Genomic DNA, 15,421 nt, shown 5'->3' on the forward strand with positions numbered 1-15,421 from the left:
CTCATCATCCACTTAGATTGGAAATAACTTTCATAGGCAATAGTGGTATATACGTATACTAGTAATATTACATTTTTAATTGAATAAAAAGACTAGATAATTGTCAAAACCACAGATTTTACTAGAAATAGAAAGACCGGTTTCGGTTGTTACACCATTATCAATCACTGGTAAAATAAAATTAAATACAAAAGCAGCAGAATTTATACTAGTAGTCGAGTACCGCTACTGGTCAAAAACATGACTATTGGCCTTGCTAGACACTCTCCTCACACCTAACGGTGCACAGAAAGTATATATTACTTTATTCAATAGCATGTTGCTATATAGGCCTAATACATGTCTCAAATTCTCAACTTGTTTGTAACCGATATTCAACTTGTGATGTAGAGTTTAATTGCCTGTTTGCATGTCTAATTCCAGGTGAACCATCTGCAGTTGGTGAAACCTTATCTTCGTTCAGTCCAGTCTTTGAACAACAAGGCTATCAATGAAGCACTCAACAACCTGCTGATAGAAGAAGAAGATTATCAGGTGATTTTTCATTTCAAAATATATTTTATTATTTAATTGAGAGTATATTTTATTTATTTGATTGATTTATTATTAAAATTATCTAATTTAGACCACCTGATCAAAATCCTTTATCAATCGCATTTTTATGTGGTATCTTTTCAATTTCTTTGTGCTTCTCTGATCGTCTATAAGTAACATTACTGATTTCTTCGTTTTTCAAGTGATTAGTGAGTACTCATCATATAACACTATGAATAATCAGTAGAATCGTAATGTTTTTTACATTGATACCTATTCATTGTTATTGAAAAAGAAAATGAAAAAAATCTTTATTAGGCAGAGTTTTCAAGTTCTCTCTACCACTCAACCTCGACTTACAGATGCTATGAACTAAGGTTTTTAACACTGTCACTATAATCCAGCTCCACGCCATTCAACCTCAACCTAGCAACATTCTAAGTTCTGAAGCGGTTATGAGTCACAATAATACTCTGCCAACCATCTCCTCAACATTATCTGTGAGAATGACTTCATGCTAGGGATAGAGGCAGCATCAAACATAAGAGCCCTCATATCCAGGCACATATAATTTCTATATGTGAAGAACTCCTGCTTCGGTCTCAGCGGATGCAATCTGTAGGTACAGAACACAAGGTCATGTTGAACTGGGAGTTGACCATGGCTCTCAACCAGAGCTGTTGTGTGGTGTGTCGCCTGCATTGGTAATATTTTTATATTACAGCTACTAAGCATTGAAATGTAATTTGTTCTATTTAAAGAAAAGCTAAATCGAGTAGATTTGTATTGAAGTCACCCATGACAAGTACATGCCTGTTTGAGTCATCACATAACATAAATACCTTTAATCAGCTAGTGATCTAATATCAGGAGCTTTATAACAAACACAAGCACATACACACCACTCACAGAGACAACCAAAAATATGAATTCAGATTCATTCGCTACAAAGTTATCAGACACATGTAAAACACAGACAGGTACATGAGTTATTGGACATGTATAAATTACTCAGAAGAAAATTTGCGGTCATGTACTTTTATTCCAAGTAATCACAAATGACGTGAATGTCTAGAATGTAAATCGTTTGCCTAGATCTTATAATTTTCGGCTCAACTATCAGGAATGGTTGTTTCAAATCGCAGGTAAAGGACTCCATGAAGAATATTCTGAGGGAAATGTTTTTATTTTAACTTATCTGAAATATGTTACCGAAAGTACTATTCTACAAATAGTTCTTTCTATTCTACAAATAGACTGTAAATAATTATTATTGAAATAGATGTATATTAAAGTTCATCATTGATAAATATAGATCTTATATTAAAAGCCATTGGGTTTTTCAATTAACTTTCTAGGGACTAAGAACATCGATCGACGCTTTTGACAATTTCGACAACATCGCATTGGCTCAGAAACTGGAGAAGCACGAGTTGATCGAGTTCAGAAGAATTGCTGCCTATTTGTACAAGGGTAACAACAGATGGAAGCAGAGTGTTGAACTTTGCAAGAAGGATCGTCTCTTCAAGGTGAGAAAACTCAGTAATAACTTCTGATGTTTGGTTTGCCGGGATTAGTTATCTGCCTTTTTGATTATTTATGTCGTATTATAATACTCTTTCTCCAACTTTGTTTCACCAGAGGTGTGTTTTACTAACTGTTTTAAACAGACCGTTGCGTTATGGTGCTCCACTTTTATGATGATAAAAGACAACAGGTTGTTCACCTAAAAATACTATTTCTTCTCTTATTCAAGTTAGAAAACGGGTTAACTCGTTTCTTTTCCACTTCTGTAGTTAAATTTTGAGATACATTCTGATAGAGATTATGTTGTTGATAAATTTGAATTATATAGTTGTTGATTAAGTTTTGGTGTGGATGATGCCACTTGAGTTGATGGGTAATGGGAGGGATGATTATGAGAGCTCAGGAATGATACAACTACAGCTATCACTACTGCTTCAGGACGACTGATTTTTAATCTTATAACCTATCAACTACCCTTCAACTGGCAGTGCTCAAGTTTCGTTTGTGTCGGTAGTTGACAAATTGATTATCCTATTTGAGCGATTAGATACTATGCTGGCCACTTTTTTCAATTTCAAATTTATTCATCAAAAAAACATATTTACAAAAGAATAGTGTAACAATAATATGAAGAATATACTCCCTGCGTGGATGATTTGTCCGTGTGCAGGGAGGAGTCGAACTAAATCAGACAGTTGAAATACACTGGATTGAATAAAATATATTTATATGATTGCAGTATAAACATACAAATGATAATAATAAATTTCTGCTCAACGGCGCTTAAGGGTTTTACTCGGCAGTCATAACTTTATTTTAATATTGTGTGGGAAAAAACATAATAATAAAGATGATTATGTGAAATAATGGCCAATGTGAACTAGGCCAAACTACCTGAGGAGGATACAGGCTGAAGAACATCTTATTTCATAGTGACTCCAATTTAATGTGTGAGCAATTACCTTTGAATTCTAATTTGTGTTCTATTCAAAGTATAGTAATTGTGGATTATAAACTGATTTTACCACATTCATTCATTCATTTAATTTCATGCGGTAAGCTGAAGTAATTATTCCCAATTAGTTCCTACTTTCGTTAGCACCGTTGATCTTGGTTTCAAATGAGTATATTGTTTGGTTGTTGACCAGGATGCAATGGAATATGCGGCCGAATCAAAGAATCCGGATGTCGCTGAAGAATTGCTGGCTTGGTTTCTTGAGAAGGGCAACCACGACTGCTTTGCTGCCTGCTTATTCCAGTGCTACGATCTTCTCCATCCCGATGTCATCCTGGAGCTGGCCTGGCGTCACAACATCATGGACTTTGCCATGCCTTATCTTGTGCAAGTCACTCGCGAATATGTTTCCAAGGTATAAACTGATCTTACACCTGGATTCCCACATATCAGTATCAGTGTGCAGTGCAAATATTATTCACATGATTTAATGTGACTATTCCTACTCAGCCCGCCCGAGCGAATATGTATAGTCCCAGAACGAATAGGGATAATATTTACCCTGTAACGGACACTTACAGTGCTAGTGTTTTTCCAAGATCAGTGCAAGTGATCAGTATGCGTGGGAATCCATAAAAGTAATATAATAACCCATTAGTCATTATACCGGCTGATTCAAAAAGAACTTTACAACTTTGAAAATTCATATAAATCTTATTAAACAAGGTACATAGCTGGTTTTGGTGTTGTTTTAAAGGAAAACACTCCAAGTTTTGACTTGCGTAGTCCACTAGTGCCTGGTCGCGCCGCACAAGCGCTAGCGGCAGTTACGTCAAAGATTGCTGCCTTCACTGGACCAGAGTTTGCTAGCTGTGTGTTTTGGTTTGAAAAACGACATAGTGTATTTTTGATAACACAGATCGATGAGGATAACCGGGAACGAAATGTTTTCTTTATGCAAGATGATGGCGCCACCACACTATCTGACTGACGTCCGGGATTTCCTTAATGACCGCTTTCCAAATCAGTGGATTGACCATAATGCGCCAATTGCATGGCCCCCTCGTTCCCCAGATCTAACACAGCTGGATTTTTTTCGTGTGGGGTTTCATAAAAGATATGGTGTATGTACCTCCTTTGCCAGCCACTCTACCTGAACTTAGAGCAAGGATTTGCGCTGCTGTTGAGCAAGTTACACCTGAAATACTAATGCGAGTCTGGCAAGAAATCGACTATCGATGGGATGTCTGCAGGATAACCAACGGAAGTCACATAGAACATCTTTAGTTTAATGTAAAAACACTTGAATGTTTTTCTTTAAAACAACACCAAAACCAGCTCTGTACCTTGTTTAATAAGATTGATATAAATTTTCAAAGTTGTAAAGTCCTTTTTGAATCACTCCGTATATGCATATATTTTTATCTAAATTGCACATTACATAGTGCCGAACAATAACACTAAATATTAGCACACTAATAGCTCTAAATAGTTTTTAGTACAGAAAATAGAAATTTGTATCAAGTATCCAAGTATACTGCTTGACACCATACGAATATAATATATTATATTGGCCTTCATACATCTAAACGTTGATGGTTCGTGTTATCTGAATGCAGTAATAATTATCAGACAAAATCGGTGGTTGAATACGCATTGGCTATGTAAGAATAGAATAAAATAATTTTATTTTATTCAAGTAATGAAGACGTCGCCAGAAAATTTGAGGTTAGATTAGTTTCGTTGAACATTCTCTTATTTCAATAGATTAGTTTTCACGTTTAGCAATACATAAAATTGTATATTATTCTTATTTCAGTTGATATCTGGAAGTGTGATATATTTATATGCAATGCAATAATTAATTCAAATATTTGACTATCCTTCAGCTTCTTATGTCTCAATGCTCAAAGTGCTCGAATTATTGTTTGTATGGATTACTACTCGCCACATTGTCGTTATTCTCTCGAAGGCGTATCGTACAGAATGTTTACAGAATGAATGAATCAATTTTGAAAAATGCCAGTGATGAGTGGAAATAGACTGAACCTACAGGTTTCACTTGTACATGAAGAATAACGTGCTTTCTTTTCGGCGTTATTGGAATCATACCAATTTTTGCCAATTATACCTACCTAGTTTGAAAATATTTTGGTTAGGCCTCATTTCTAATCTGAATTTTAATGTTTGGAAATGAGACAAGATGTACTATAGCAAAGTATTTAAAAGTAGGATTTGTACTTGTTCTAGATATTATAGTGATGATTGTTTTTACAGGTTGATAAACTTCAAGAAGCTGAATCCAGAAGGTCAGAGGAGCATAATGAACAAGATCACAAGCCCATGATGATGCGTGAGTATTTTGGTTAAATTTTAATTTATATTGATTGTCGAAAAATAATATAATTTGATCTATCTCCTCGTTTAGATACTCACTAAAACATAATTTACATTCTTGGATACTTGAATCTCAAGCACAATCAAATGGGAGGGAAATTTGAATTTCTTGTATATTATTTGGAATTTTACTGAGTTCCCGATTTTGGCCCTTTGGATTATTTATTATTCATTGATAGAAAATGTTAATTTTAACTCATAATTTTATGATATAGTATGATGCCCACATAAGCTTTTTGCTTTGTGCGTAGGCGATTGATGAGGAGTACAAACGTTCATGTCTACCGACGGGTTTAGGCAGCGCTAGCTGACTGAAGGGTGTAACGCCTCACATCCGACCAACCTGGAGGGCTAAATTAGATAACTACGTTTGAATAAGCTAAAAATAAATGTTATGAATTGAAGATTGCATGCTTTAAATTTTGTCTGTTTTGATTGACAGCCGAACCTCAACTGATGTTGACCGCTGGTCCAGGCATGATGGCTTCTGCATTCCCGTCTGCTTATGCTCCAGGCATGACCTATCAAGGCTACAGTATGTAATTGTGGCGCTGTTAACTACAACCGGTGCCGGAATCTAGTAATATATGTTTAGCACTATGCAGTAATAGTGTAATGTTTGTTTACAATACTAAATTCTTGCTGTTTCGAGTAGAATTGAAATAACTTCTGTTGATAATTTGTTGTTGCTTTTATTATTCCATAGCTTGGAATTATTTTAATGATTTCTGCCAAGACAAATGCACTTGGGTGAGGGGCGTTGTCTTAGTAGGAGAGCGCATAGTTACATCAATAGAATTTTATGATCATAACTTGTTTGAAAGGGATTAATGAACAAGTTCTATTAGTTATCCCAAATTTACTTTTTTAATTTACAAATTGACTTTGTATGAGATTAAATAATGCTGTATATTTAAAGTGTGAATTATTCTTGATTCTATCAAGAAGCCGTCATTTACTCCTAATAAAAATAGACGTAGAGATTGAAATTTATTGTATATATAAAGAGAATCTATTTATATGCGAGAACTAGCATATATAATAAGAGTCTATTATTACGTCAACAACATGGTCTCATTCTACTTTGCTTCAAAATATCCATTGACTTGACAACTAGAAATGAATTTGAATACTAAACAATTTTTAATACTCAAATAATTCATTTACACTTCACACACTTCTAAAATGATTTTAAGCAACTTCTTTGATTTTAATCTAATGTTTGTGTCTCACCGTATCTTTTTATTGATATGTTTATTTTTTGTATTCGTAATAATTATTCATGTTATTGATGTAATCATTCACCCTTAGAAATATAGTTGTAACATGTTATTCATCCGTTAATTGTTAAGTGTTGATGTAGTTGAATATCAATTTATAATAACATGACTGCAGGCTAAAGTTGGTATTGCATAAGCACGTGGTAACTGTATTCGTTTAAATTTAGTTATTTATTAATTTGCTTGTCAATAGAGGAAAACATAAAAATGTAAAAGCTTTTGAGAAGTAGGAATGAAAGAATTGATAAAGTTATTACATAGGTGAAGTGCACCATTGTTCCTAACAATGAAATGATTTTTTGTGGACTTAGTATGTGTGTTTATTATGAAGGGGCTTCTCTTCACACGTTTGATAAATCTGAGGATTAAATTTATTGTTTCCTAATATATAGACTTGCTTGGGTATGTGCTTACATGTCCTGACCGAAATTGTTGAGCAAGCTCTGAATGTTTGATTAGAAGTTCCACTTAGTTGCCTTATTTATTCTACGTCTTCATTAAAATTAGAAATTGGGGAGTAGAGATTAAATCTTCCTTTTTGAAAAAGGTTGGTTAGAAAATTATTTTGAGAAAACATAATAAATTAAATTATTATTTATTACTATTATTATGTATGATTTCCATTTAGCAAAGCTCATGTGGAACATGTCTAAACCAATAACCACATATTACCATCATGATATTAAATTTTCCATTCACTGCAAATTAATTGTTAATGATAGATTGATTAGTTGAGGCACCGGTGTCTTGAACATAAAATCACATAGATCCAAATATACTGAGCCAGATATATATTCAAAACGATATGATTCTTATGATATTATTAGAGTTAATCTTGTTGATAGAATAGATAATTTTCAAGTTTAATATTATTTATATATATTTGTAATATCAATTGTTTGTTTATATAATATTGTAGGAGCTCTTATTTGTGAAATGATGGTTTCATTACCTGTTTATCTATTTTCTACTTCTGTACTCGTTTTGTCTATTATTATTTATACTCATCATAAGTGATTTGGATATTATTGTAGAGTACTCAATCATCAATCAAAACATACGTGGCTCTGATTCTATTCACCATTAGCAAAAAATAAAAAGCTCCTCTGGCAGTTGATGTCATTTCCAAGCAAGAAAGATTTCCTAACATTCAGTACAAAATTCTATTTATTTATTAATAAATTATTTATCAATTTATTTATTTATAGTAAAAATAAAATTATCTCTTAACTCTAGTACTACATCACAATATTTTCATCAATTGACCAATGTCTTCAACCAGTTTAATTTATTAGAACTCTATGCAAAAATTCGATTTATTTCGTTTTAAACTATTTATCAATTTATTTATTTCTAGTAAAAATAAATTATCTGTGAACTTCATCACTATATTTTCATCAAGAGTGAACATGAAAACCCAATTTGTAATTGTTGATTCGTTAATTGTTACTATGAAACTGTGTTAATCTGTAAGTAACTGATTTGAAACTGTGTTGAATATCCTTCTATCAAATGATATTGAGTCTGTATGAGAGCAGACAGTATACATAATAAGACATGAAGTATAGCTATGAATGGAATTATTTTCCAAACTGAATTCAAATACATGAATGTCTGTCCTCACAAAATGCTTCATTATATCAATTGTACGTGTACTGTAGCTGTCAATACGCTTTCCACTGTGTGTTGAGATTGTAAATCTTGAGTATTGATTGTTAACTACGTGTATTACAGAATTCCAATAACAAATAGATGTTTAATTTAAAAATCATATATGTAATTATCATATATTACAAAATTGTATGTAATATACCCTTATAATAATAAATTATGATGAAATAAATGATTTATCGGTTCCTTCTTGTATGCTTCAATTCTTCCTTTTCCCACTTGAATAAGTAAATTTTCTAGAATTTTCAGTGCAAAGAATGACTTGTTTCATAGATAACTCTACAGTAAACCGGTGAAAAGTGGATGTTTTTCAAAGATTATAGCAAACGAAGAATAAAATCTAAGAAAATGTAATACCAAATTTGAAAATCTTTCCGGCCAGTATTATTCGAATTAATGAGGTCTATGAATCAGACCATGTAATTCATTATCAGTAATTCATTGTGCTTTTTATAATACATGCAACTCAAAAATTTTGTTTTGCAAGCGTTCTCGAAGTTGAATCCGTTCATTATGATGAGGAGTCCATACTTCGCATGCATACTCTAACAAACTCCTCACAATTGATTTGTATAAGAGTAGCAGATGTACCACATCAGTGAAGGGTGAGCATGTCCTCAAAATGAAACCCATCTGTTGATTGGCCCTGCTAGCTATGTAATCAATATGTTAATTGAAAGAAAGGTCAGGACTGAATACTGCTCCAAGGTCATTGAACGACTCCACCTTTTCCAATGGGATACCATTTATATAGTGGACACCTGCATGAGTGGAGGACTGCCGTGTGAAACTCATGATTTTACATTTTCTCACATTTATTTTCAGTCCATTTCTATCACACCATCTAGACGGATTATCAATATCCCTCTGAAAATCATTGCAAATACTTTGATAATTGATTTCTTTGTATAATTTTACATAATCTGCTTACAGAAGGCATGGAGATTCACTGATAGTAGATGGTAGATCTACTGATGGTAGAGCCCTGATGTACACTCGAAACATTCAGATTAGAAATTGTGAATCTTGACATATTGTATTCTTGCCTCAAGATAACTCTAAAAGATTAATCATTGTTCCACAAAATCCTAACACTTTCCTTATAAAAAGTCTACGATTTATGGTGTCAAACGCTTTTGATAGATCTGTGAAGATAACATCTGTACGTCCGCCACGATCCAAAATTTGTGAAGCCTCACTACTATAAACTATGAGATTGGACACAGTTGAGCGACCAGGCAGAAATCCATGTTGCTCAGGTGCAATAATCCTCTGACCCTGCTTATAGATAATTGAATATAGGACTTACTAAAAAATGTTCGAAAAACAATAATTAAAAATAAATATTGGTCTGTAATTTTTAATATTATTCCTATTCCCAGATTTAAAAACAGGAGTAACCCTTGCAATCTTCCATTTTGAAGGAAATCTACCCGACCTTATAGCTAAGTTAAAAATGAAAAATTAAAAATTTTAATGGCTCTAAAAGGACCACAGCACAGCCCTTGACAATAAAGGTTGGAATCCATATTAAGGCTCTATATTAGGACCCATTCTATTTAATTTTTATATAAATGATTTGCCAATAAATATGGATAGCAAAAGTAAAGATGGGTTCCTATTTGCAGATGATTGTGGCATAAAAATAAATTGCCCCTCCAAGCATGATCTTGAAAGTGAGAGGAATCAAAGTTACTTGGTTCTAAAAGACTGGTGTGCAGCAAATAATTTTTCTCTCAATGATAGTAAAATCGCTGACATTAACTTTGCATTCAGAAAGGTTGAGGGTGAGACTCCATTGAAGTTTTTAGGTGTTTTTATTGACCCTTGTCTGTCGTGGGATGCACACATTGACTATTTGTCAGGATGGCCAAAGGATTGTATATGTTACGGAGACTTTGTGTAACTGTGGATGTGTCTGTACTAGTGAATATTTACTATGCGCACATCCAGAGTCTCCTTTCTTACGGAATAATGCTTTGGGCAAACAGTGTAAACGCCAAATCAATTTTTGTTCTTCAAAAGAAAGCAATAAGAATGATATGCAAGCTACCATACAATGCACATTGTAGACCTTATTTCATTCACCTAGGTATCCTGACGTTGCCGTCGTTATATGTCTTAAAAATATTATGTTATGTACGAAGCAATTTGAATAAGTATGATTCTAATAGCTTCCATAGTTTAAATACAAGAAATAGACACAAACTTAGAATTTCGTTGTACAGTCACACTAAATCACAAAGAAACTGGCACTTCACATCTATCAAATTATATAACTCCACACCTGACCACTTGAAGGAACTCACATGCACACAATTTAAAAAAGTATTGAAAGCAGTGTTAATTGATGAATGTTTGTACACCGTACATGACTATTTTAGAATAGATTGGAATCGTTTTATGTGATTCATGTGTTATTTTATTGTTCTGATACTGACTGATCTTGGTGTTTTTGTGTTTGTTTTGACTTACTTTAGTTTTAAAAAATTGACCAAGTCCATGTATTCACGTGAATACTTTATGACCAATAAAATTCTATTCTAGTGTATTCTAATCTCATCAGGACCCTCAGAGCAGCTCGACCTCAGCCTATTGATGGCAGACAGAATATCATTGGAAGAAACCATCCCAACTCCCCCATCCAACAGTAAGGACCCATACACCTCCGTCTATATAAATAGACGCATTTGGATATGATACTCAATGTGGAATATTTTTAAACTTTATAAAAACATCAGCAAAATTTGATTCTCTTTGGAAGGTGCATGTTGATCAAATAGAACATAACTATGACTTGATACACATTATGTAGGCAAAAATATACAAAATGAAATAGGTAATAGAATTAATGGCAAATCAAGTGAGTTATTAAATGCTATGTTGAGTTGGGAAATAGAAATATTATTTAATTATACTAGACTGCACTGGAGATTGAAGATGAAGCCGAGCTGAGCAACAGTGTCCTTGATTCTCAGATACGTTGATGTATGTAATATATACGGTAGGCTGTATTGTTTATTGAACCTATGGTATGGTTGTTGAGTTGTTGGCACTTTAACCAGTTCAAATCACAACTGGCAAAGAGCCAAAATGACCAAATCAGCAATGGCTCAATTCAATAAACTTGGCCTTCGAATGATATATTGTCGTTGTCGAGGCCTTCACTATGACAATGGATCTGAAGGGAGACTTTAAAGGTGTGAAGCCAAGAATATTAGACAAAATTACCTTTGCATTTTTCACTCCATATGGATGTCTTAGTTGGAACTTATTATTGAATGATGCTGCATCATGCGGTGGCGGTGATTCGTTGGGGGGGGGGTAGGTGCATGAGCTGGGAGGCCCGCAAGCCTTGACCAGTTTATTTTCGGGAAATTTTACTGGGACTGGGACCCGGGCCTCAATGAACCCATGATGGCGCCGTGTCGCCACAAGGGCCCCTCTTGATAGGGGGGAGGGGCTATCATAACAAAATATTTTCAGTTTATAGATTTTAGAGCCTGTAATTTGTGTTGTGAGCGAATTTAATTTTGATTCTCCTGTATCAAGGAAGTTTTATGAAACAGGTCTCCATCTTTTAGAAAATTATGTGGAAGAATTGTGATTTTGTTATGTGAGAGATTAAAAGGAAGAATGGGAATGAATTCAACTCCAAACTGTTGGAAAAACTAACAAATACAAAATATGTTTATTAAGCATAACTACAGTATGTCCAAAATTGCAACTATAATATTATATTCGATGAATGTTCATTTAAAACTGAGCAGTGACCATTCTTGGTCCTGTATGATGAGCGTATTCAGCAGTCCAATATATTGCACTCTCATTCTGAAAAAGATAACAAACGATTTTTATCCATGCTTATCAAACGTACAAAAGCTGTCATAAATCAACAAGTAAATAAATAGACAAAAAACTATTTTTATTCATGCTTATCAAACGTACAAATACCGGAATAAATCAACAAGTGAATAAATAGGTAATCTTCATTCAACTATCTACTATGTATTGAAAAATATTTGATTCAAGTAAAACGTTGAACCATCTCTTTCCTTCAATGGATGTGCGCTGGCATCTAAAAACTAAATTATTTGAGAAAATGAACAATTTAAAATAGTTTCTTCAATTGAAATATACAAATTATTTCACAAAGGGTGCGATATCTTTGGAAACGTTATAATATGTTGAAGTTTCAGAATTGTAGTTTTACAGTATTGGAGCTACCGATACTCTACTTTGAAAGACGGAATACATTAATATTGGGTTGCACAAAACGCTATCAATTAAAATTCGTGAACAGAAGGTATGATCTGCTGATTCATGATATTAGTTCACGGACAATACCCAGCATTATATTAGTCTTTCGTCAGCATTAGGGTCAAACATAATAGTGGAGAAGCGAAGGTAGAGTGTAACAGAGAAGGTAGCTGAGAGCTGAGAGTGTTGATATAGATGTCTCAGCTTCCTTCTACATTGTACACTCCTTCTACCTTCGCCGCTCCACTATGTTCTGACACATTTGAATAGCCTGAATGCATTATTTTGAATACTCAGCTGCTACACTCTGCTCCACTATGTTTAGAACCTTAGTCTTCCTTCACCTCCTTCTATGATTATTCTCACTCTTTTAGAGGTTTAATCTCTATCGACTGAAAGCTGAGTGATATCTATGCAATCTCACCACTTTCGCTACTACAGACAAAGCTGAATTGATCCTGTTGTTTGTATCCGGCGTTTTTTAATTTTCGGAACAAAATATTTCAAATTTATATTTATTTTACAGTTTCGAGTGCTAAGTAAAAAGAAATTTTGTTATCAATTCAGATCTTAATCTTTCTAAATTCAAAATTAATAATTGTTTCAAGTGTTTGGTGAGAAAATTAGACAAAATTTTATTAAGTGAAGGAAACATAACCTTTTTTCTGGACTATTTTAATGAATCAAAATTCGGGGGAGGAACAGTTTTGGGCTGTGCCTGTTGATCCTCCCCAAATTATTTTAAATAATAATTTTGTATCATTGAATCAATAAAATAATAATAATAATAATAATAATAATAATGTTTTTTCGAGAAAAAATAGTATTATAATGTAATATAAAGCTAGATAGAGTGATTGAGAGTATTTACAGAGGTAGACTTGGGTCGCGGCACGTGGAATGGTGCGCCTGACAATAGATGGAGGTCATCATCCTCTGAGCTGGACAGTTGCGGAGGAGGTCCTCGGCCATACAAAGCCGGAGGAGGGGGCAGAGGGGGACCTCGGCAAACTGGCTCCGGCTGAAAAACCAACATTTTCAACAGATTAGCACTGACAAATTCTCGTTGGGAACAAATCAAATTTATCACCTTCACCAACAAACAATATTACCAGAATCACCAAATTTACCAACATTTATCAGTTTAAAATCGTTTCTTGGAGCTTCTAAGGCCCCAATCCCGTAGGTTAAATCATTTCTCATCATCATCCGTCCCATTAACCACGCACAAGCCTAGATATCATGTGGGCATCACCCTCATATTTTGTTTTATTATCATCTAATCAAATAGTATGTCATGTATCTTTTATTATATTCAATATAATTGGATAATTTGCTATGAAATACAGCTCATGTCCACACTCAGACTCTATGTCGTGTGGGTCCCTCCGTATTTATTTGTGAATACAATTACACATTATATTAATATGATTAGGATAGAACAACAGGCTTGGCTCAAAACTATTATTCTCACAAAGTTTGATAAAGAATAACATGTACCGGAAATAGGTTATGGTTTTACTAAATTTAATTCCAATTTTTCGTCCAAGAATATATAAGCTTTTAAATCGTGCCTATTATCCCTCTACTTATTAAAACAAACTTACTGTCGTTGGATTAGTTGACGTGCGTATAAATATTTTCTTATTTGTATTAGATTGAGAGTAAATTTAAATTTATAATTTGAGATGCAGATTAATGAAGTATTAAACTCTTTTGAATAAATTGTATGTTTGTGTCTATTTGCTATCAGAATCTGTGACCTCTATCGGATGATCATTGGCATTTTTTAACGAAATTATTTAAAATTTCAACTTTTAAAACATATGAAGCATTAGATATTACACATTTGGTAAGTTTAATGAATATATTTTTGTAGTCTTAGATGTTTGAAGTAACAAATCTTTAAAATTATTATTCTAATAAATGATCTTTAGAATTGTTAATTTGAAGTGAGCGCACATTATTGTCCGATATTATGATACTAAATTGATACGGTATAGTTATTAAATCAATTTGAAAAAAAAACCACGAAATCAAATATTAAAATATCTACGAGATGAAGAAGAATGCAGAAATTCTACTACAGATGCGATCATAAATATATTATCATCAGCTATTACATAAATAAAAATCAGTTTACTACTCACAGCATAATGGTTGACAGTGTCGGTCATTTGTGCCCACCTAAGCCTCTCATCTAAACAAACTCCATATTGAGGCATTTTTGGACCCCTCAGCGTGTAAGGATGTGTACCATACTGAGTCATGTTGTCATCTTCCCGACTCCATTTTCGACTGTAACAATTACGCAAGCAAAATTTCAGCAAAATATTTGCAATAGGAATCTCAAGAAAACGACAATTTTCGTACACTTATAAGTTCCTAATGGACATTAGGTGAGTTGCCATTACATAAATTGAATTTTCAAAGTGTTAAAAAACAAGATTAATATATATATATATATATATATATAGATATATATATATATATATATATATATATATATATAAATAGGAGACACAAGATATAGATTGAAAACACTTAAAAACTAAAATCAGAAATGGGGAAATTTTCGGGAACTGAGTTCCCTTCCTCAACCGAGCAGACTGCAGTTTTTAATCCAACGACACGACCGTCTTCTATATATATATATATATATAGTGTTTGCAAACAAGTGAGATTGAAAAATATATAACCTTTAAAATGAGAGAGTAGGTGTAAATGAGCTATCATCAAAATTATTTTTGATTTTTCCACTTTAATAAGAATAAAGATTTTAAACTCTAAGTTTTAT

General features: G+C 33.2%; 2 protein-coding genes across 3 annotated transcripts in view; one reads left to right on the forward strand and one right to left on the reverse strand.

The window, feature by feature from the left end:
* The window catches only part of LOC111045230 (clathrin heavy chain), a 41,237-nt gene extending 32,687 nt beyond the window's left edge, over positions 1-8,550 (forward strand). Inside the window, exons 22-26 of the mRNA XM_022330587.2 lie at positions 424-534; positions 1,893-2,063; positions 3,210-3,431; positions 5,294-5,369; positions 5,856-8,550. Of these exons, the coding sequence (XP_022186279.1) occupies positions 424-534; positions 1,893-2,063; positions 3,210-3,431; positions 5,294-5,369; positions 5,856-5,956 (681 nt within the window). The 3' untranslated portion in view covers positions 5,957-8,550. The remainder of the gene's footprint in view (positions 1-423; positions 535-1,892; positions 2,064-3,209; positions 3,432-5,293; positions 5,370-5,855) is intronic.
* A 3,473-nt stretch (positions 8,551-12,023) lies between these two features.
* Positions 12,024-15,421, reverse strand: part of LOC111045231 — an 82,438-nt gene continuing 79,040 nt past the window's right edge. For both annotated transcript variants that reach the window (XM_022330589.2, XM_022330588.2), the window contains exons 14-16: positions 14,775-14,922; positions 13,496-13,645; positions 12,024-12,195 (exon numbers count right to left, since the gene is read on the reverse strand). In XM_022330589.2, the coding sequence (XP_022186281.1) occupies positions 12,121-12,195; positions 13,496-13,645; positions 14,775-14,922 (373 nt within the window). In that variant the 3' untranslated portion in view covers positions 12,024-12,120. The remainder of the gene's footprint in view (positions 12,196-13,495; positions 13,646-14,774; positions 14,923-15,421) is intronic.

This window comes from Nilaparvata lugens, chromosome X (genome assembly GCF_014356525.2).
Source record: "Nilaparvata lugens isolate BPH chromosome X, ASM1435652v1, whole genome shotgun sequence".
NCBI lineage: Eukaryota > Metazoa > Arthropoda > Insecta > Hemiptera > Delphacidae > Nilaparvata > Nilaparvata lugens.